The sequence below is a fragment of the Dendroctonus ponderosae genome, unplaced genomic scaffold (assembly GCF_020466585.1).
Source record: "Dendroctonus ponderosae isolate FM_Combo_2020 unplaced genomic scaffold, Dpon_F_20191213v2 Dpon_F_20191213_2, whole genome shotgun sequence".
NCBI classification, from domain to species: Eukaryota; Metazoa; Arthropoda; class Insecta; order Coleoptera; family Curculionidae; genus Dendroctonus; species Dendroctonus ponderosae.
The window spans coordinates 19,076,985-19,099,633 of record NW_026018165.1 but is presented as its reverse complement, the minus strand read 5'-3'; the positions used below and the strand labels follow the sequence as shown (position 1 = coordinate 19,099,633).

Here is a 22,649-nt window from a genome sequence, read left to right as displayed (position 1 = left end):
TTACACATTTTTGAAAACATCCATTGATTGATCAAAACAGTGTTTGAGGGTGTACTTCAAAATCACATCCACTCGATTTTGTCTGCTGCATATCCGGAAGAATTATTAATGCGTTATCTGGATAAGATAGTTTTGAAGTGTTTGCCTACTAGTTCTAGTGTATGGTGTCTGATAAATTGTCAATAATGTTTTTCCAATTCTTAAAACTTCTGTTTTCTTACATTTTTACAATTTTTTGAAAAATCTCGATAACAACTCGATAACTGATTGTTTTAGGGCACGTTTTTCAATTACTGTCTGGAGCATTTATGTATAAAACGTCCATCAGTCTATCAGTCAGCCACAGTGTACTTTTTGCCAATTCGTCTCATTTAGTAGGCTTGAAATGTATAAACTAGCAGTTTTGTCATTAATCTTAACCATAGCGTCCAATGGGTTTACAGCATTTATAGGATCGGAGGATCATTACTACGATGATTGTTTGCATCCAGGAAGCAATCCGTAAGTATAAGTTTCAAGCACTCAATTAAACTAGTTTAGGTTGGAAATTAGTGCAATTGATATCATGACAAGACTAGCAAGTTTTCTCGCCTGCAGATTTTTTGTCTATATTTTAGCGTAACTGTTTACGACAAAGAGGTCAGAGAAGAAGGTCAACTGCTAGTTACAAAAGAAGATACTGTGAGAGTTCCGACCAGTGGCTTCACCGACAGTCCAATCACCTGCATTTCTGTAAGAACAACCACAAAATCGATGTAAAATTGAAAAAATGGAATCTTGTACTTTTAGGTAATCAATCAGGAAACAGACGAAAATGGCGGATATGTAAGTGTTTTGACTGGAGGCGTTGGAAGCACATTCGTTACCTTCCACTTTAAATCCCAATTGAGCAAAGGCTTTGACTTCCAAGTTAGTGTTTATTACAACAACGCTACCACAGCTAAGGATGTAACAGTGTGATAATTATAATCAATAAATGTAATTACAAATCTTTCGGAATTTTCTTATCGAGAATTCCGATAAATGAGATTTTCAGTATTGATGTCAATCAACCAATAAACTATAAATGAAAACGACTTGTTCTTTTTTGTGGATCTTCGGCGCTTCTCACAAGAACTTAAAATTGGAATATACTTATAGCAAACAGCATGCGTAATATTGTAAGCAGCATCTGAGGGTGTCAATTTGCGTTTTTCGTTTAAATAGATTTCAAAATTTTCCTCTGTACACGTTTAATTTCATGTAATTAGGTGATTTGTCACAATCGGTATATCAAGTGCTGCAATTGTCGTTTACCTCGCTAATGAAAAAAACACTCAAATCAATGTCTTATCTGATGCAAATATTGACTGCTATTTGGCTCCAAAGAGCCGCTTAAAAGCACTGCGTTTGGAAAAAAACCCGCAATTAAACAACCCGCGTCGTTATTCGATTGATTTTTTCCAATTGTTGCACAATGTACAGATTAGCGGTTTTGTTGGTAACTTTGGCTTTTGTGGTCTATGGAAGTTCAGTTTTCGTGAGTTCTATGGATCATTATATCGATGATTGCTTGAATCCAGGAAGTAATCCGTAAGTACCCTTAAAAAAGCTAGTATTTATTGGAAAAAATTACGTTTTCTTGTATCTATTAACTCTAGAGTGGCTCTTTATGACAAAGAAGTAAGAGAAGAAGCGGAATGGGCGCATGTGAAACAGGAAACCATTAGAATCCCTGAGATTGGTTTCAGTGATGGTGATATTACGTGTATTTCCGTAAGAAATTTTGCATTTTTTTTGCAAAGTATTCTTAACGTTCTTGAAAAATTTAGGTGTTAAACCAGGAAAATGACGACGTTGGCGGCTACGTATCAATTCAAGGCGGCGGCGTTGGATACCGTTACGTCTTACTCTATATGGAGTCCCAAAAGAGTAAAGGATTTGATTTCCGAGTTAGTGTCTATTACACTGCTACTACCACGACTACTAGCACGACTACAACTTCTAGTAATGTATATTACAATCAAACTGCCACATAGTTTGCGCAACAAAAAAATTCCGGACTTTTCTTTATATTTTACTTATTATAAGAACTACTCTGTGATGTTCAAGCACTAATCATTCAATAAATATTTCTAAATAAAGAAACGTATGGATTGAGAATAAAATTATAGTTTTTACTTTAAAAATACCTGATGAATCGTTTTGTGAAATGTTGGAAAAACACCCGGTAGATTCAAATTGTGTGTATATTGGGAAATTTCTTAGGACGAAAAATATTCATTGCTGTCAAAAAACACGCATAAAATGTCGATTTTTGGTCAAAAATCTTGAAATAAAGTCCATTTTATTGAAATAAATTAAAATATTAAAAATAAATTAAATCGTTTCCTTACTGTACTTCTTAAGTAGAACTCGAAAATCAGACACGTAAAATTTCCCGAAAAACTTGGATGAACTACAAGTTGGTCGAGCACAAATCACAATTGTACTTGTCTTTTCTTCAAGCTTAATCAATTATTTTGAGCATAGGAAGTTCGAAAAAAGTAAACGATTTATTTTCTACAAGATTCAATTGGTCTCAATAAAATCGACTTAATTCCAATTTTTTCAGCTTTTCGTTTTGCGAGTGAAACAAAATCCATCTAATTCACGCCACATGAAGACAATAAATTCGAGGGAAATTAAAAACTTCGGAAGTTTTCCCATGTATTTCCGGTCATATAAGTAAAACTCAGTGATATTTTCCATAATCAACATAATCTACAATCTATTGGTTGTGCTTGCATATTTACCGGCAATTGTGAAGCGATTCCGGACGATTTAGTTCACATGCGGCGCTTTTCCTGGATACCGTTATTATTCGCCCCGTCAATAGGGAAACCACATAATCAATTCACCTCAGCATCCAAACATTCACTCAACAAATCTGAATTCATTCATTGCCACCCATGTACATTGAATTCGGTCGCAAATTGCAACTCACGCTGACTTAGTGTTAAATCGGAACTGCACACTATTCCAGACATCGGAAATTGCCGTATTATCGAAATACTACTGGAAAGTGTCGATTTTGGCTAATTAGAGAATTAGAGAAAGAGCGTTGAAAGAGCACACATATGTTTGTTACCCCACAGAAATTTCAAGGAATATTTCCATAACTAGGTCGATGGAAGATGCAGGTATAATAGTTAAGGGTGGAACGTAAGCCGAGAAAAACCAGCACAAAAGACGTCTTATGTCGACGACAATAGACGGGCGCCTCATTCTCAATATTAGCAGCTCATTCGATTTCAGCTTTAGGTTTAAACCCCTAAGCGCTGTTAAGATTCCTCTTTTCTGTTTTCATACACATTTAAGTTTTATGCTGGTTAATTTACTCGCAAACGCAAGCTTTAAGCATGTCCAATTATTAGTGGTAGGAGCAGATTAAATGCATAAAAATGTTTGGTATGGTTTTAAATAACCAGTTGAGGTGGTTCAACTAGAGAAGTTTGCTCGAGATAAAAAATCTTCACTACTAGTTTGTTTTGGACAAAAAAAAACACTTTTTTAGCCACTGTTCAACAGGAGAAAATGCTGATTTTATTCGCATTTCCTCTGAATTAAGTGATAATTCTAATCAAATGCCCAGCACGTTATGGAATTTAATTTGTGGTATTGAACGCCTGTGGCTGAAAAGGAAAAAATCGAAAGTTGCCCCGTTTTATTGCAAACGTTCCCGCTAAGGCACTTTGATAATTAAATATGAAGTGGCCGATGTTTTCGCTGTTAATTAAATGGCAAACGGCTTTTCACTTCAGTTTGATTATTAGAACATCACGTTTGATCATGAAGATGGTAATTTTTTATTATTGTCGCCAAAACTTTTCAGATCAGAAAAAAACAGCAAAAGAACAAGCTTTTGCTTGTTCTGTGTGCTATTTCATTTTATTAAATGAAACTAAAATTGCGCCCCTCATTGGAAATTTCCTCGCAATTTGAAGATAGTTCAGACATGCTGCATAGAGCCGACATTCTCACAATACAGTATTTAAACACAATACAGTCGAGCTGGCAAAGTATTATTCTGCGATTCCCGTAATCTTTTTCATCCGTCTCGCGGCAGGCACATATTGCCGTAATTTACAAAAGAGTTTTACTCGAATTCGAAATTCCGGCTGGAAAATTGGAAACGTATTATCCCGCTTTCTTATTGTCCGTGCCACGATCTGTGCAATACATTTGCGAGAATTAACGTTGGGCTCCCTTTGGGCACTTTATTTAATACTTTTACATTACAACACACAATTTCAGACTCTTATCTAGAAAATTGAAATGCTTTCCATGACTAAGATTTCATTGCCGGCGTTGCACCAATTAAAATGTTATTTTCAGTGGCAAATCGACTGTGAATTTTAATTTGCCGATGTAAAGAGCCAAGAAGCTGCTAAAAGACGTGAAAGGAATGCACCCTCCGCATTAATAAATTGCAGTCTCGCCGCACGTTCTTCGACTATTTCGCGTTGAGAGTGAGGAAGAGTCTAAGCAAACTTCGCATCCGGGAATTTGTTGCTAACTTTCCAGAGGTGAAAAGCCTCCAAAAGTGAACCCGGCTAATGGTTTCCACGGGTTAAGAAACTCTAGAAGCGTTATCAGTAACCTTAATACTGGCAATTTCGTAATAAATCACATGGAGTTAATGGCGGCTACAATACAAATGCACGCTCGCGTTTAAAAATTCGTAACTTTCGACTCAGAGGATCTGGACACATGACCTTTTCACACGACATAGACAAAACTCCAGTAAAAATGTCCTGGAAGTTCTATTGATTTTGCGCCAAACTGTGATTTTTCCCAACCGGGTAAATGTTGATTTAAAAATCAAAGATTTCCAACCACCTCACAGTCTCTTTAATAAAATTGCAACTTTTGATTTAAAACGGGCAGAATTACGACATTCTCGCAGTCGATAGCGAAGACTTCAGTTTGAACTTCCTGGTAGTTTCACTGATATTGAGCAGAAATCTGAATGTTGCCAGGCTTGTAAACGTTGAAAGTGAAAGTTTTGTATTATGTGATATTGTATTGACTTATGTTCAGAAGTAAGTAGCACCACAAAAAATTTACAGTCGATAGAAGGAAATTGAGTGTAAACACACTGAAGATGCTTATAAAGAAGCCTAAATTGGAAATTTGCCAACTTTCTGAATTCTGATGTAAAACTGCTTAACTTTTTATCTGTTTTAGGTAGCAAAATGAATGTCTCACGTTCCATAAAGTGGAAGACCCCTCAAAAACCCTAGTAAAATTGCAGATACTTTAAATTTTTGGAAACTTTGTGAATTTTTGTCAACAAATGAACGTTTTTACACAACTGCAAGTTCTGATTGAAAAGCATCAAACTTTTAATCAAGAGTACATTAGTAACATGGTAAGTACAAGGTAAACATGAAATTTTCAGGGTTTAGAGCAACAAGATCAGTTGAAATATTCTCAAAATTCCATTTGTATTGGACAAAATTTTGATTTTTCCAGCATTGCAAAATCTAGTCTAAAAATGAATTAAAAAGTCTAACTTTTAATCCGGCTCGGGGAGCAAAATAAAATTCGCACTTTCCACAACATTCCACAAAAAAATTAAGTGGCACTTTTTTACATATATTTTTTGGTCGTACATACTTTGGAATTTTGCCATCTTTGTGAATTCTGGTCAAAAATAGTAACGTTTTTACTCTGAGAACTGAAAGTTCTCCCTGAAAGGACCGTAACTATTAATCTGGAGCAAGTAAGTAAATGAGATATTTACGATTTACAGCCAACAGATCAGTTGAAAAATACTGAAAGTTCCATTTTCAACCACATTTCAATTTTTACAAACCTTGCAAAATGTACTTTTCAAAAAACGGTCTGCTAACTTCAAAAACGCGTAACTTTCAATTTCGCTCTAGAATCAAAATGGATTTCTCATCATTTTGAAAAATTTGTAAACAGTTTTAAAAAATCACACATAATTTGGAATTATGGCAACTTTATGAATCCTGGTCAAAAAAAGAACGTTTTTACACATCTGCAAGTTCTCCGTGAAAAGAACTAAACTTTTGATCTAGAACAAGCAGGAACAAGAAACTATCGAGGTAAATGGCAAACATTTCAGTGGAAACATGCTAAAGGTTTCACTAAAATTAGACAAAATTTAAACTTTTGTCAGGCTAGCAAAATCTAGTGCAAAAATGAACGTTTTTACATAACTGCACGTTTCCCCGAAAATGCATTAAACTCTTAATGAAGAGCAAGTAGAAACGTGAAATTTTTAAGATTTAAAGCAAACAGATCAGCTGAAAAATTCTGAAAGTTCCACTAATATTGGACTAAATTTAGATTTTTGACAGCCTTGCACAATCTAGTCTAAAAACGGATATTTTCAAACAACTTTCCGCTACCGATTAAAATCGTCTGACTTTAAATCCGGTTCGGGGAGCAAAAGGAAATTCTCACTCTACCTTTGAACAACATTTTTGTAAATTTTTGTCAGACTTGCAAAATCTACCCTAAAAAATGAACGTTCTCAAGCAAATACTTCGGTGAAAAATCCCCGAAAATTTAATTAAAATCGCAATCATTTAGATGTTCCCCAGCATTGTGAATTCTGGTCAAAAAAGTTCGCTCTTAAAACCCGCTAACCGCAAAAACAAAATAAACACACTTCTTCCATAATCGACTTTATGTAACAATTAAAGGACAAGTTCCCTCCTTCTTTTCTCTTCCACATTAATTATCTGGAGTTCTTTCATGGTTCTTTCTATTACCTTCAGTGTGGAAGTTTCTCAAACGATTATTATTATTCCAGTTCAGCGGCTCCGTGATAAGTTTGAAACAGCGTTTCACTTGGATAGCGAGATAAACCGGTAATATCAGTTTCAACTTTTAGTTTCACTTAGTTTCCTCTAAGAAAATTTCGTCCCCAGATAACTGGCTCCATTGTAAATTCGACGAGCCATGAAGAATCTTCATTAAATGGTGCCAAGATTATAAAAGGTGATTATCATCGAGTGTAAGCTACGCGAAAATCTTATATGGTTCTAAAAGCAAAATTATGGAAATTTGGACAATGAATAGATATTTATCTGTATGATTTTGACATCGAATTCACAGTTAAAAGCATAAAAGCAGAGCAAAGAAAATGCGTCTGCAAGTTCATTAATTATAAAGTTGGTGTTGATTTTGCTCACAGTGTATTTTCACAAGGGAGATGTGTTTTCTCAAGATTATTATGCAGAATAATGGCAAACACAAAATGGGCTTTGATCAGCATTTCATTATAAAAGCTTCAGAAATTGGAGGAAGTTTAAGTGGCAAAGCAAAATAAAAAGCATACTCTGAAAGGAACAATTACTGGTAAATGTTGCCATCAATATTCCTTAACTCATGATTAATTTTTCAATTGATATTCAAAAGCAATTTAACATAACAATTAGYTACAATGGCACCGAAGTGGTAAGCAATAAACCATTCAGGCAGGCTCTTAGGGAAGTGTTTTTATTATCCAGTTAATTCACCAGTCTAGCTAGATATTTAATATTAAACAGGTGGTCATCCTTGGTACAGGTCAATCGTTCTTTAATGCCTTGATTAAATGCTTCCACTTGCTACTGATGGTGTTAAAAATTCTGTGTTTATACGATGTTTAAAGGCGAACACTAATTAAACACATTCAAAGGTAATTAGTAATTTTTCCAACAGCGATAAATTAATGACTAGTTATGAAATATATAGGATTTTTCAAGTAATCCTATCGTGAACGCAAGTTAAACAACAATGATTAATTAACACATTTCCAATACTGTACTTTGCAAATTTTCCGCAGCGAATTTTCAATATAGCAATTTGCCTTGCAGCCAAATATTTTCCCCTTAATGGTCGTATAAGCAGGATTTGTGCAATTTCAAAATGAGTTTGTTCAAATAGTATTCGTTGCAACCAGGAATCGCAGCATTTCCATCTAATGGATCTTCTAACAAGATTGTACATTACTTTAATAGCCAACGTCCACTCTTAAACTAATCACTGTAATTGGCTTGGCTGGTTCATAATTATTGCTAAAGGACACTTTAATCTGATGTTAAAAATGGCATTTGATGAGCGATGATCATGAAAAGTCAAATTAAGGTTGTTCAAATGCATATTAAAACTGGTTAAAACTTATTGTTCTGTAAATTTTCTTGAAAAGGGTGATCTGTGTTCGGGGATATGTGAGATATTCCAGTTTTTCACGGAGAAAATTTCCTAAATCATTCAATAAAGAGCCGAATAGCAAAGCGATGAAAGAGTAACCAAGACTCACGGAACACTTTAATCCGAAAAAGCTCCCGCTTTGATTCGAATTATCAATAACGCCCAGATGCATTATCCAAAGCTMAATCACTTAGTTCCAATTAAGAAATAATTAGTGAACATTTCGTGAATTTATCGAATTTCGAAGGCAAATTTCAAGATTTATTAAGTTGAGTCTTTYCTGTTTTCGGTTGATKCCACACARGAAAATCTTCCTTATTTGTCTTTGCTTARAAAATCCGGCTAAATAAAMMATAGCAACAATGAAAACAGTCGGTTTTTTTAAGCCTTTAACCCGATCGTTAATGCAGGTTTTTCAATAGATTGCGTTAAAAATTGAGTTGGAAACGACTAATGCAACAAGTTGCTGATATTAGTTGGTTTTTAACAGAGCAGTTATGCAAATTGAACCGATTTATTCTTCCAGCTGAAGCGGTGCCCTCATCAATTCCTAACGTCTTCCATTAAATGGAAGTAGATTTCTTCCCCTGCTGTCGATGTTTTTCTCTCTTGCAGACATTTTTTTCCAATTGCTGAACGTCTGGATTAAAAACGGGAGGAACGATACCGGTATGATTTACGTCTCAGACTAATTTGCTTTTCGGGTCAAATACCTTTCCTAATAGCTCCCAATATGTAAATGGAGACCGTGGTTTTGTCACGGATAACCTTGCTTAAATACGTAATAAGAATTGTTGTTTTGCTTCTTTTCATCACACTGATATGAAGCCGTTCAAAGAAGTTAAATGTTATTGACTAGGAAAATCGGCTAAGCTTCATCTTCCATGGAAGATTTTTACGTTAAGTCTGACAAATCTCATAAAAATTGCATCAATTGTTCACTAGAACCAACTTTGTAATGGTTGGTGAATTTTTTCCAGTTTCATAAATGCTCCTCTGAAATAGGAGGATTTTACGAAATTGCACGTTCTTCCGTAAAAACCGGTAACTTTTAGCCTCGAGCAAGTACCAACCTGAAATTCTCACAGTATTTGAAAAACACTTTAATGTGCCAATTATGGAAGACTAATTGAAATTCCACAAAATTCCGACTTTTCACAACCTTCTTAGTGCTAGTGTTAAACAGAATATTTCCACAAAACCGCAAGTCCTCCGTTAAAAACCGATAACTTTCAACCTCGAGCATATAGCAACTTGAAATTTGCGCATTCTATAGAAAAGATGTGAATACGCAAACCTTAAAAAACTCATTAAAATTTCGAGTAATTAAGATTTTTGCCAAGCTTGTAAACAGTGGTCTAAAATAGATTTTTTTTCAAAACCACAAGTTTTCTTCTCAAAACTCCGAACTTCAAACCTTGCCACCAAGGTTGCTTGCAAACCTCCTTGTGCATAAGGAGCAAATTGAAATTCTCACAGTATATTAACAACAGTAGGGTAAAAAAACCTGAAAAACTCATTCAAATCAAAGACAATTTGAATTTTTGCCAGCTTTGCAAATGCTAGTCTAAAATAGACGGATTTAACAAATTTGCACCTTCTTCCCCCAAAACCGATAACTCTTAATTATGAGCAAGTTGAAACCTGAAATTCCCACCGTTTATAGGAAACACTTGAGTGTGCAAACTGTGAAAAGTTCAGTAAAATCGCGCATAGTTTCCATTTTTTCGCCATGTGAATGCTAGCCCAAAATATAACGTTAACAGAAAGCCGCAGATATCTTGTAAAAACCCGCAACTTTTAGCCTCCAGCAAGTAGCAACACCAAAGTTTCACCGTTTATGGGAAACGCTTGAAAATCCTAAAAAACTCATCGAAATCGCTCATAACTTGAAGTTTTCGCAATCTTGTAAATGCTGATCTAAAATATAACAATTTTTCAAAACCGCAAATATTTCAAAACTCCTAATCTTTAATCTCCAGCAATGCAAAATTCTGAGGCCTAATTTGATGATTTTCCAACATTTTTCCTCTTTTCTAGAAAATATTGTTCCTACAAAACCGCAAGTTCTTTCAAAGCCCCTAAAAAAGCAAGTGGCAACAAATCATTGAAGCAATGAAATGGATTTTAAAATGGCAACAATAATAAAAGTTAATAGTTAAACAGTTAGGGACTAAAGTGGGCAAACAATGGCCTCAGTGCAGCACAAAAGACGTGTGTGATTAATTTTAATTGGGTAATACGGTCAGCGCCTGCCACATTTATCATTTAACCAAGATTTACACTGTTGAGATTTGATAATTGCTGTGTTCCATCGCTACGCTTTAGTAGCTGATCAGAATAAAATGCTGTTTAAATTTCGACAGAATCAATGGACTGGTGTGGAAGGGAAACGCTGATCACACATGAAGTGAACAAAATTTTCAAAAGCTGATGGTCCTTTTCCAATGCATCTTCCTCCTTGACCCAGAACCATTTGACATCTCCGCCAAGCCCACGAGTTTTTCGCATTGTTCATCGAGCACAATTTGCATAAGAAATAATCAAGTACCGCATCAGATGCAATTTTTTTGCCCAATAAATTTGCCCAAGGTTGATGCGCACAATATGATTTATAATAAATGGGGCGGACACGTGCATTAACTACAAACGACACCTTAACTAGTCAATTTGCATACGTTATTGCATTTTTTCTTAAGTTTAAAGTCAAGGCTCGTACGAGATGAACGTCCCATATACCTAATTGGGAGTAACGTAAATGTTACCAAGGATTGACGATTTTTTTCAAAAAATTTATTTAATCTAAAAATGCACATGAATCATACAAATATGCACAACAACCAAAACCATTTGGCATGTTGCGCGATTTTATTCGAGCGAAAATAATTAAACCAATAAACTTTTTCACTCTTGATTATTCGAGCAAATTGTTGCCCAAATTATCTTGTTTAGCCCTGCTTGTTTCAATAAGTTTTAATTGAAAAGTTCATCAATATCAATAGCGCATTTTCCGATATTTACCCATATATCTGCCGTTGTTTTTTTCTGTTTGTACAGCTTTACGCAGCATATTTTGATGCGAGCACAATATGCAACTATTTACAGTTTTGCAAACAATGCTTCATCCTAACAGCAAAATCTCGGCATTTAGGCACATTTGCCCATTGTGTTTGTACATATCGGAAGTTCATGTAATTGGTAGGTGGAGTTGAGGAACTTTATTTAATGTTGAGGCTGTTAGTGACCGTAATATTTGCTTTGTTAAGGTATTACAGGAATGGGTGGGTTTTCGGTTAAAAGCGGGCATAAAACTACTCCTGGAGGAGGCAACTAATTTTCCAATTTAAAACTGAAACAAAAGAACGAAAGCGGGATCACAAGTATCCAAACGATTGTCTGAAGTCCTCCAAAGCAAAAATTACACAAACGTTCTTGATAATAACAGCTAAAGTGATTTGTAAGCTAATAGGTTCGAAACTGGTTCAAGCAATGCTTGTTTATGACATAGCAAGAAGCCAACCATTTTCCTATGCAAAGAAGCGCGGACTACAAAACGCCCACTGAATCTTGAATGGCTTCAAGCTTTAAAGTTAATTTTAACATTTAAAATACCGTCAAAACTTGCAACTCTTTAGCAGCTTTCAATAGACCGTTTCGAGGCCAGTTATTAACAACTTAAGAGCGCAAGTAATTTGAATAAGTTCTGGTGTCAATTAGGAAACCTTATTAATCAATACCAGTTCAAGTAGCAATTTATAAAAACATTTGCAGATGGCTTTAAGAACCCACTCACCTTCCGCGCTCCTGGTATCAGTTCAGCAACCTGAGACAAAAACATCGATTAATTATACATCAGAGAAACGAGGAAAAATGTAGTATTTACGAAACAGACCGGAGTCTAGCTGGAGTTAAGATGAAGACGACTCCATTCAATGTAATTAAAACTTAGACGTATATCCGCTGTGCCGCTTCCTTTCAAGCCATTTTGCATCTGGAGTTTCAACTCCTCGACTCTTTAACTTTGGAGGAGAGTCGACGGAGAAAATGAAACTAAACTATTTCATTTCAGTGGAGGGTCGTGGAAATTATTTAAGCAATCCATTTTAAGTTGGCGCAATTTTCAACTTTAATCAGCCTTCGTATTAAAAACAACGTTTTAACTGAATCATCTGGGAATCAAACTGCAACATTCAGTTGATTTTTTCCATTGTCTTTGCCTAATAACTTTAGCCGCTGTATTTGACTCCGGCTGTACGCAATTGAATATTCATGATAAAGGAGAATTACAAAATACGGTGTTAATATTATGGAAAATTAAGGGCTGAACTAGTGAACTGAATTATCACTTCCTAACAGCCAATTTGTGCGATCGATGGCCAGGTTAACAGCGGCAGTTTTATTAATTTAGCAACGCTTTGCTAGGAAAAAGGAAAAACGAAATTGGATCGCCTGGATTAATAGACCACATGAAAATCGATACTGGGGTGCATTTAACATGAATCATTGTCTCATTTATCCTTCAGCTTTTTGCAGTGAGGAACTTTTTCAAATAAAATTGCTAATAAAGCATTAATATTTATCGTTAAATCGCTGAAAACAACCAGCAATTAAATGACACAATAAATTCTTCACATATATTAAACCAAGTACGTAATCTTGCAATCAATGAAATAAAAAAATATTGCCCGATAATTAAATATTCACATTCACTTGAAAAGCTGAAGCATCCAAGCACTCCACTCGACCGACCTTCTTGTTTAATCCTTGAATTTGACATTGGCTTTGGAGGTGTGTATGTATTATTTTTTTATTAATTTGTTGCGTAATTTCTCACAGACTGTATAAATTACCTCCATTATTTCAGGTTTACAACATTTTTCCTCTTCTCTCGATCGCTTAAGTTGGCGCGATTTTCCTAAAGTTGTGCTCTTGCTCTCACATATGCACACGTTGTATAATACACACAAATCTGAAGAAATTTGTAATTTTCCGTCGGCCCTACTTTTCATAAATAAAAGTTCTGCCGGTTAGAAGCCTGAACGATTTATAAAGCAGTTTCAAACTTTCAAAGGATAAATAACGAAAACTTTAAGCCGAGGCATATTTCAAATTTCTCAGCTTTAGCGCCCAACTAGTTGCGGTTTTGCAAATGGAAAATTTGCTGAATATTTACAGTGTTTCCATTGACTTTACTTGGGTTAGTTTCATGTAATTTACCCTATTTTTGAACTAAATTGGGCACAGCCCTGCATTAAACGTTACAAGTTTCAGCTAATATTTTAAAGCAAACTTCGTTTTTTTTCACTAGTGCAAACACCTTTTGATTAAAACGCCAGGACAATACTTGTACCCAAGACAGTTCTATAGTGCAGCTTAGCTGTAAGACGCGAAACTTTAAATTAAATTCAAGTGCAACTTTGTGACGGAACGTAAGATACAGTTTCGCAACTATGTGCACCATTTCGCACTTTATCAAAAATGAAACACTGTAGCAGGAAAAGGTATCCAGCAAACTTCCAGCTACGAAAATTCACTGGAAGTTTCCCGTTATTTGTGTTATCACTTTTTGTGAGCGAACTTATTAAATTACAGAGAAGGAGCAATTTAAGCGTTTTACCTTTGATTGAATGTTATTGTTAGTTTAAAAAGCTGAAAACAATGAAACTTTCTTAATGGTCTCAGATTTCCAGAGCCTATTTTCTGAAAGTCGGGAACTTTTCGGGAGTGGAAAAATATGGAGCGAAGACTTGAATTTTGTAATTTTCTAAAAAAAACAAATAATTGCTAGCGGTAATTTAACAGTTCAATTTTACTGCAGTGTAGAATGCGCGGGCAACCGACCCCGGTCAGGCCCTTTCGACTAGTGCCGCCTCTCTTACACTCGTAACTAATCGTATCTCAACGGACTCAGTTCGTTTAGCGCACTGGTTTCAATTTACACTCCAGAAAAAGTGTACAGTTCTGTTTGCCTGAGAAAAATGTCCCGATTGGGAGTTAAGACTTGAGTTATTTTGAAACTTTTGAGTTGTTCGAGGCTTTATTTCGCCGTGGAAACTAAATATATTAGTTTGTGTCTTGGAAAAACACACAACAGTGAATAGAGCTTAAAAATTCATTTCATTTGAGGTCTCCCAAGATGCTTTTTCCAATAACTTTTTAAATCCATTTTAATAGAGACTTTTTTGTCTAAACTTAGTCAGGCTTAAGTCTGATTCAAACAATATTTTACACCAAAGGTAGTGAAAATGGCATTCAAGCAGTTGGTCGCCCATTGCGGCCAAATTGAAAAATTAATTTGCACAATTCATGCTGGTATAAACAAAATAACCACCTTTAATCAGATCACAAGATATAATGGCAGGTAAATCGTTCAATAATAGTGGCATTCTGCCACTTAAATTTTATTGGCTAATGTTGCATGGACAGCCACCATCAAAACAAATTGTGTTCTATTTAATGCACCGGATGGAATTAAGAATAGCGACCACATCACAAGACATTTTGCTACTATCCACACGAGAATACCTCTGGATGAGCAATTAGGCAAATGAAAGCACATAAACTGTGCTTGAAAAAATTGCATGCTAATTTCGTTTTTGCTCAATCTACGATAATAAACACTAATTTTCATTTAGCCGTCCAACGATGAAAATTCAAGATCTCGGCCTTCAGAATGTTTTAAATATTGCGCCATTCAGACATGCTAAACGATTTTTTACTTTCAATGGAATGGCGGCCTTAACATCTTTGCGATGTGTTATACAGGTCTAGTCCATCATTTATATACCCATTATGGTCGATGATAATCATCTTCGAGATATTAAAATCGCATCATACTGTTTATTTTGCCGTTGTATACGGTAAGCTAATTATTTTTGCTCATTTATAGGCAAAATCGGTGTTAATTTATTGATTTTATGTGCTTCTTAGTCGGATTGGATACAACTGAAAAATATGCAGATTTTTCTTGATCTTTCTTAATCAAGATTAAATGTTAATCAAATTTAAAAAATCATGTGTTGAAAAACCCTACAAGCCCAATTAAAACTGATGAGTTTTTCGCGCTTCTAGGCCAGTCATGGAAAACTCACAAGTTTCATGCACATCTTTAGCAAACTGTATTTAATTGAGACAATTGAAAAAGACAAACAATTAGATTAATTTCACAGGAAAACTCAACCCATTCAATTAATAGGTGACAATGAATGGGACAACGAGCAAAGAACAAGTTCAACAAACAGTAATGGAGTGGCATAATGTCGCTATTAAACCATACAAAGCAACTGTACCCCCGAGATCCATTATCCATTAACTGTTGTTTCTAAATATCTTGAGCATCTGCGGCCTCAACATTAAACAACATATTATCGCAACAACTTCACACTACTTAAACTAATTTCAGCTGGAATGTGGGCCGTATTTCAAAATGTGGAGAATTGGAGAAGCTTGTAGATCACCGGATAGGGAGGGTAACTGACACTCCCTAAGGGAGGGTAACTGACTGAATAAATCGGGAGAAGAATGGGTTTTTTTGGCTTCAAAATTATTGAATCCCATTCATTGAGCACACACATTTGCCTTGAAAGCGAAATATTCGGTATCGTGGCAAGCCTGTTATGATCATGTTCCTGCATGATCAACACAACAATGCTGCTCTTAATAACAACACACCTATTGATTAAATTAATATTAACAATGAAAATGAAGATTCGTGTGACCTTGGCTTGGACTATTTTCGATAGCATCATCGATTTTAATTTTTTGATGCATTTTTTACAACAAGCAAAATACACAACGACACGCAGCAGCAAAAGATCTAAACGTAATCCGTCTTTCCACTACATAGTTTTCCGATTTGGACACGATTCGCAACAGTGTCCATAAATTTCCCGGCATTTCCATTTAATCCTATTAAGCTAATGACAGGGCTTTCTGGCTGGTAAATACACGTTTCCGATAAGTCATGTTCGTTTCACATATTTATCACCTATAGCAAAGCGTGTTTGCATTTTTGCGATAAAATTGCCCATTTTCAACTGTCCATCCTAAATTCCGTCAAATTAGCTGGAAAAATACAAAAAATCGACTAGTCAAACGTAGTTTCGAGTGCTAAAAAATCTAGAATTTGATTATTTTAATCATCCACTTTCAAAAGTTGATAAGTGGCAGCGAATCAAATGCGACCGCCATTAATAAATAATTAGATTAGAACGAGAAAACGAGAGCGTTAAAAGCCCTGCAATTAAATTAAGTAAAAATCAGTTAATTCTATTTAATAGATTATTTGAAAATGTGACTTGATTAATTTCCTAAAGGTCAGCAATGAGTTGATTCGATTGGGTCGGGCCGACATCAAACCGTAAAACCGTGATAATTTTGATAGAACTGCACTTGGAAAAATGCACCGCTTTGATTTATGGAGAGCTTGAGTTGTCGCAGTAAATATTGCATTAAACCGGTTTTTTTATTAAATTTTTAAGTGAAGGTCAAGCGTCCCGCTGGCCACAAAACGAAACGCAATAGAGTATGACCACTAATAACCTACTAAACTAATAACGTTTTTTTGTCTTGTACATATTTCCAAATATTTCGCCGAGAAAATGACCTTATAGGGAATGTTTTGCAACAGCTTCATGCTACCTGAAACCTAGCTTATGGAAGCGCAATTGGAATTTGTAATTTTCGAGTGTTTCGGCGATTGTTTGCTTCGGTTGCGACACACACCTCCGAGCATGGTAGCCATGCGTGTTAGCGAAACGTCAGGCCCAAATTCCTGTCGATGACGGCGCGAAAATCATCGATTTTTCAATAGTTGCAAACTGTAACTGGTTTTGGATTCCATTCGTCTATAATGCTACATAACGTGATCTAAAATTGGCCGAAGTTATTTTTTTAAACTTTGTCGCGCTTGAGCTTGAGATTTTGAAGCCGTGCAGATGTCAAGTTGGAACGTAGCAATGCGCAGTTTCTAGCGCATCTGTGACAAATGCCCATAAGTGCGAGTGGGATAAGCGATGCAAGCTTCGTTCCAGAATGGGAAAACGAGTTTGGCTAATAAAATTAAATCATAACCATTTCATCGTCTGCTTTTTCAGGCATTGATAAACATTGTTGAAAAAACTGATAATTTTCGGGTCAGTCTATTGTCGAAGGCTTAATAACCTTAATCAATTGATCTTTGATTCAGAAAAAAATTACATTGTGGAAAAAAAGATCACACTAAAAACTATTTAATTGAATTTTACCCCAGCCAATTCTCGCCCATTTAAACGTGATAAGCTGTCTCCAAACATGTGTTGTTTCAAAAATTTCCATGAAAACCGTCCCAGCGTACTCGCGTCAAATGGATTTTAAAACGGGGCTTATTTACATTTTATGCAAACCTGATGTGGATTTTTGTATTTCCCAATGCATTTCCAGCATATGCAAGTGCAACATTAGCAATTTTTGTGTCGTATTACGTTCCCATTGAACTCGCACATATGGACTTGAATTTCGAAGTTAGTATTTATCTGTTGGCGTTGACGCAATCATTTTACATTGTGCAACGATTCATTTTTCGTGTGTTGATTTATTATCGAATGTTTCAAGTGCTCCAGCTGGTTTTATAATCAGAGGATGCAAAAAATTAAGCAATTTAAAAGCTTCGTCGTTGATTCTGCCAAAGGTATTACATGGAAAATAGTTGACAAAGGTTTGAGTAGTCAATAGGAAATGAGGCGATCGAAACTATAAAAATGTTGCAAAATCCATCTTAATCCAAAGCGATCTATCAATAGAGCGAGCGCCACGGCCTAAACCTCATTAATCTTCACACTAACACCGCTTTATATCTAGTTAAGTTTATATACTAAATGGGGCAAAAAATGGAAATTGACTGCATTAAGATCACAAAGATGCCGTCAAGGCACGTGCAAATAAAAATTGCTCAAAATGGAATTCTAGAAGTGAATTTTCATAAATTGGAGAAATCAACCTCCCCTCAAAGGTAGCTGGAAAAATAGCGCTATTTACGGCCAAAATGCAAAACGTTTACAGTTTTAATGCTTAAGTGGTCGAGCACATTCGATGATTTTTAGGCCCAAAGTACGAACAATTTAATATTTAACTTTGTCATTTAGACTTACCCAATATTAACTAGATTAGTCGAATTTAGTGACAATAAGCGCATTAGATGTTTTGGCAGCATTAAACTGCCGAATGCCAATTTCAGTTGGCGGCCACTTTCGAGTTATATTTATAATTTAGCATTGGAAAGATTTAATTTCATATTCGGGCCCCGGTGCATTCGCTATTGGTTTTGCATTAAAGCGGAATATCTGATTAGAAGTACTTTAAATCGAAATTTGCCACGGACTCTGTTTTGTTCAATTTGCCAATGTTAATTTGGATATAACTCAGAATGCGATCAGTAAAAACCATTTATTTTATTGTCGGCGAATTTCAATTTAGAGGAAATACTAATTGCGGGAATAATCACTGAAGTATAATATTCGCAGTTTTTCCAATTAGCATATGAACAGTGAAGTCTATTTAGTCAATTTTAAATGTTTGTTAATTTTTTTTGCTATTTGCATTGAAACGCACCTGCAGATGGAAAAAACGAATTTACCAAATAACCAAACATTACAATAATACATTATAATTATTAAAGCTGATATAAAGTCCCGCATTGAATATTTCTCACAATATCCCAGCAGTTTATTCGATAATATGCCAAATTGAACTGAATTTGTTCACAAATAATCTGGTTCCAATTTGAGCGGTAATTATATCGTTTTAACAGCAAACAAGCTTTTATTCATTAAAATTAAATGCGCCATTATTGCTGTTAAATTTCAACTAATGAGGCAATGTATGAATTTAAAAAAAATACTCCCGCTAAGTCCAAAGAGCAATTTTTACCGCTTAAAAATTGCAATTCCGATTTATGGTGTGTTTGAGCTTTTAAAACGCTTTTAATTCGTAAACTTTACCTTTTGCTACCGATGAACTATGACATGCTTGAATTAATAATGTACGGTCGCTAAAAGAGTGAAGCTGCCCAAAGCAAGCTAGCCAGAGTAAATAATGCAATTGCATTGCGTATGTCCGAAAATGGTTGCTTTGAGCGGAAAAATTTCGGGTATTTCCAGGAAAAATGGCCCCGGAAATGTTAAATTTTTCATCGTCATTTTCGGGGAATTGTTGTCTCAGATCTTGCTCAGTTATCAGCCATTTAATCGACAGAACAACGCATGAAGTTCTGAGGCTGGTGAGTTTTTCTTAAAAGAGTTGAAACTGGTGAGTTTTTCGGGCTTTTATGTCGTCGGTCGTCAAAGTGAAAAATGTTCAGTCGCCAGGAGGCAATTTTCAAGAATTTTTCAAAATTGCGTCTGACTTTCGTTTCGTTAGTGTTAGCAGTGCGTTTTTGCAGTTATTTCCTCTGTAACTTGTGAACTAGTTTAGTAGGGCAAAGTTTGGATTTTCAGACATCACCAGGGAATTTTTAAAATTTATTTTTGGTTTACAAGATAATTAATTATTCTGGGCACAGTTTGACATTTATGTATTCATAAACGACAGTCTCACTGTCAAATGGATTATATCCGGCAAATTTTTGTTCTGCTAGTAGAAAAATTGTAGTTTTTCGGTCGACATCAGGCAATTTTCACTGATTTTTCAAAATTGCGTCTGGTTTTCGTTAGGTGACTTTTGCAGTTAATTCCTCAGTAACTTGCGAAGTGATAAAGTCAATTTTGCATGCAAATTGTAGAGGAAAGTCTCTGCTATAAGTAGACAAATTCTGGATTTTCAGTCATCATTAGACAATTTTCGGCAATTTTTTATTTTTGAAGGCCGGATTTTGGCATTTATTTATTCAGCAAATTCAGGAAAAAACGAACTCACTTTCACTTTCACTTCACTTTCGTGTGTATTTCGTTAAGAAAGTCAGTTCTTCGTTCTACTGCTATAAAAATCTGGATTTCTACTAATTTTTCAAATTTGCCTCTAGTTTTCGTTAGATGATTTTTACAATTTTTTCCTCAGTAACTTGCGTAACAAGTTAGAATTCATTTTTGGACGCATATTGTAGGGAAACGTCTCTTCTATCAGCAGACAAAGTTTGGATTTTCTGTTATCAGCAGACAACTTTTCAAAATTTTTTGATTTTTGCAGGCCGTAGTTTGACATTGATTTATTCACGAACTAACCAAGTGAGGCAGTGGATCTTGTAAGTATTTTGTAGGGCAAAGTCATTTCTACTCGTGTAAAAATTTTCGATTTTCAGCCACCATCAGGAAATTTTCAAGAATTTCTCAAATTTGCATGTGGTTTTCGCTAATATTTAACCAGGTTTGACAGAGCTTGACTATTTATTTGCTCAGAAACTTGCAACGTTAGAGAGTCACTTTGTTTCCGCAACCCAGAGTTTCCCAGTTAATTCCTCAAAAACTAGTTAAGTTAGTGATTGATTTTTGAGTGAATTTTGTCGAAGATAGTCCGTTTTACAAATGTAAGGAGTTGATTCATATTCAGGCACTTTTAATAGGCGTTTGAATGTGCTGTTGATGAGGATGGTTTTGCCCGGAAATGACCACTGAACTGTAGAATTTTCCAGGATGAACTTCGAAAAATTCTTCGTGCAGACCTTGATCAATTCTAAGCCATTAAATTGACAATTGCCGAAGACTACTATTGCGCACGTTAAAAGCAAAATCCATGTTCAGTTGATATGAGAACTGTGTCGGTACATCAGGTTTCCTTCTTATGAAAACGTACCTTGCTACTAGCCTTGGAGTAACATTCTTCACTTACCCATCCTTGTACCAGTTAGACAATTGGGAATTGCATAAACAAAGCAAACATTAGACATATGCACTCGTTGAAATTGCTCCGTTAATTATGCGATTCGTGCGCTTTTCTGACCGTTTTCCATATGTTTGTAAGATCAAAGCGCTAAAAAGGAGCCTTTCAATGTCAAAATCCTCAGTAATATATTCATCGATCAATGAAATTGACTCTCCTTGATTGGCTTTTGATTACATCAGACCCGGAAGTAATGGCTTAGATCTGTCAACAAAGAAACCATAAAAACTGTTTATGTTGCCCACCTTAGCCTATGCTTATGAGCTAATCAGTCATTCACTCACTTAAGCCGCCAAACTAGTTCTCTTTGTCATTAACATGAATTTTTGCCTGTTGAACTGTGTTCAAATTAATCAATTGATTTAGTCGGGAACTTTTTCTTGTTACCCTCTGGCCGTAAATGGCCCGCACCTAATCTAATAAACCCTTGTGTGTGGCGCGCACAAAACATTCCCTCACATCAGTTCCCAGTGAAAATTTCCAAACTAGAGCATTTTCACGTAATTCCGTACTGAACATTTTAAAAAGGGAAACGAACTGGCCGCCCTCTATTAGGGGCCGGAAAAATAAAAATGGACTTGTCTGTTTTATAAATGATAATATTAGACCGCGGCCGGCATTAGAGTGGTTGAAAAGTGGACATGACCGAATGAAAAAAAAAAAATAAACGTACCAGACAATTGGTGGGGTGAAGTGGCCTCGTTCAGAAGGCTCTTGTATAGAATAAAATGGAAATTGATATGGCATTCGAAGGTTTAACTCGAAATATAATTCGTGGATTTAAAAGCGGCATTTTTCTATGTATATTTAAGAGTGGATTGCGCGCGTTTTTCATGTACAAAGTTGATGCTTTTGTTTGTTGGGAAATTTAAAAAAATCGAATCTAGGCCAATATGCAAAATTGGCCAATATTTAATATTCCGCATGGAATGAGTTGCCCAATAGGGCTGACGTACGTTAGGAAGTGCTTTATCATGTTCGACGATTACACCCTTGTTTGTTTGTCCATTAACTGACAAATTTGGGCCGTTTTTGCGATTCCCGTTAGCCCGGTTAAGATAGCTAATTTGTTATCTTGATGGAGATGTGGTTTAATTTCGGATTATGCCCGGGTTTCATAATTAATGGAGCATAATATTAATCTTTTGGCTCTTTACCCCTTTTCGTGCTAATAAAAAGTGTACGTTTTAAATGCTTCGTCGTTTATTACCGTAATATTACACGTGGTTCGAACAAGGGAAACCCCTTGCTTGTCGACGGTTTTTGCAGCGCTGGAGGAAATTAATCAAGCTTTGATCCGGAAGCGAACCGGACATGAAAAGATGAAAAAGCCAAGTTTTCATCATGATGTATTCGTGAACAGAAACCGATTCATCAAACAATTTCCTCCATTAAATTCGTTCGGTTTTCAAGCAACGAACCGCAGGAATTTCTTTTACATAACTTCTGCTCTGCACTTGATATTCATCGGCCGCTTAAGGCGAGATAATCATTGCAAATCGATTTACTTAATTAGATTTTTCTACCGGCTTTCACCATTGTTGATTGTCCCAATTTGTTGACAGTTCTTTATAATGAAACTCCTAGTTTGCTTCAAGTGAATATTG

The 22,649-nt window shown here is 35.5% G+C and overlaps 3 protein-coding genes across 9 annotated transcripts in view; 2 read left to right on the top strand and 1 right to left on the bottom strand.

Moving 5' to 3' along the window:
- LOC109545286 (Ig-like and fibronectin type-III domain-containing protein 2) overlaps positions 1-22,649 on the bottom strand; it is a 75,294-nt gene that overhangs the window by 44,085 nt on the left and 8,560 nt on the right. For 4 of the 7 annotated variants that reach the window (XM_019915872.2, XM_019915881.2, XM_019915876.2 and 1 more), the window contains exon 2: positions 11,987-12,016. The exons of the other annotated variants lie outside the window; for them this stretch is intronic. The gene's annotated coding sequence lies outside the window, so the exon portion shown is untranslated. The remainder of the gene's footprint in view (positions 1-11,986; positions 12,017-22,649) is intronic. 7 annotated transcript variants of the gene reach the window in all.
- LOC109545295 lies at positions 117-1,076 on the top strand. Its single transcript, XM_019915893.2, has 3 exons — positions 117-501; positions 618-732; positions 790-1,076. Exons 1-3 carry the CDS (start codon positions 386-388, stop codon positions 958-960), a joined length of 402 nt encoding a protein of 133 aa, XP_019771452.1. The 5' UTR covers positions 117-385; the 3' UTR covers positions 961-1,076.
- LOC109545294 lies at positions 1,188-2,147 on the top strand. The gene is made up of 3 exons (XM_019915892.2): positions 1,188-1,572; positions 1,641-1,755; positions 1,812-2,147. Exons 1-3 carry the CDS (start codon positions 1,457-1,459, stop codon positions 2,016-2,018), a joined length of 438 nt encoding a protein of 145 aa, XP_019771451.1. The 5' UTR covers positions 1,188-1,456; the 3' UTR covers positions 2,019-2,147.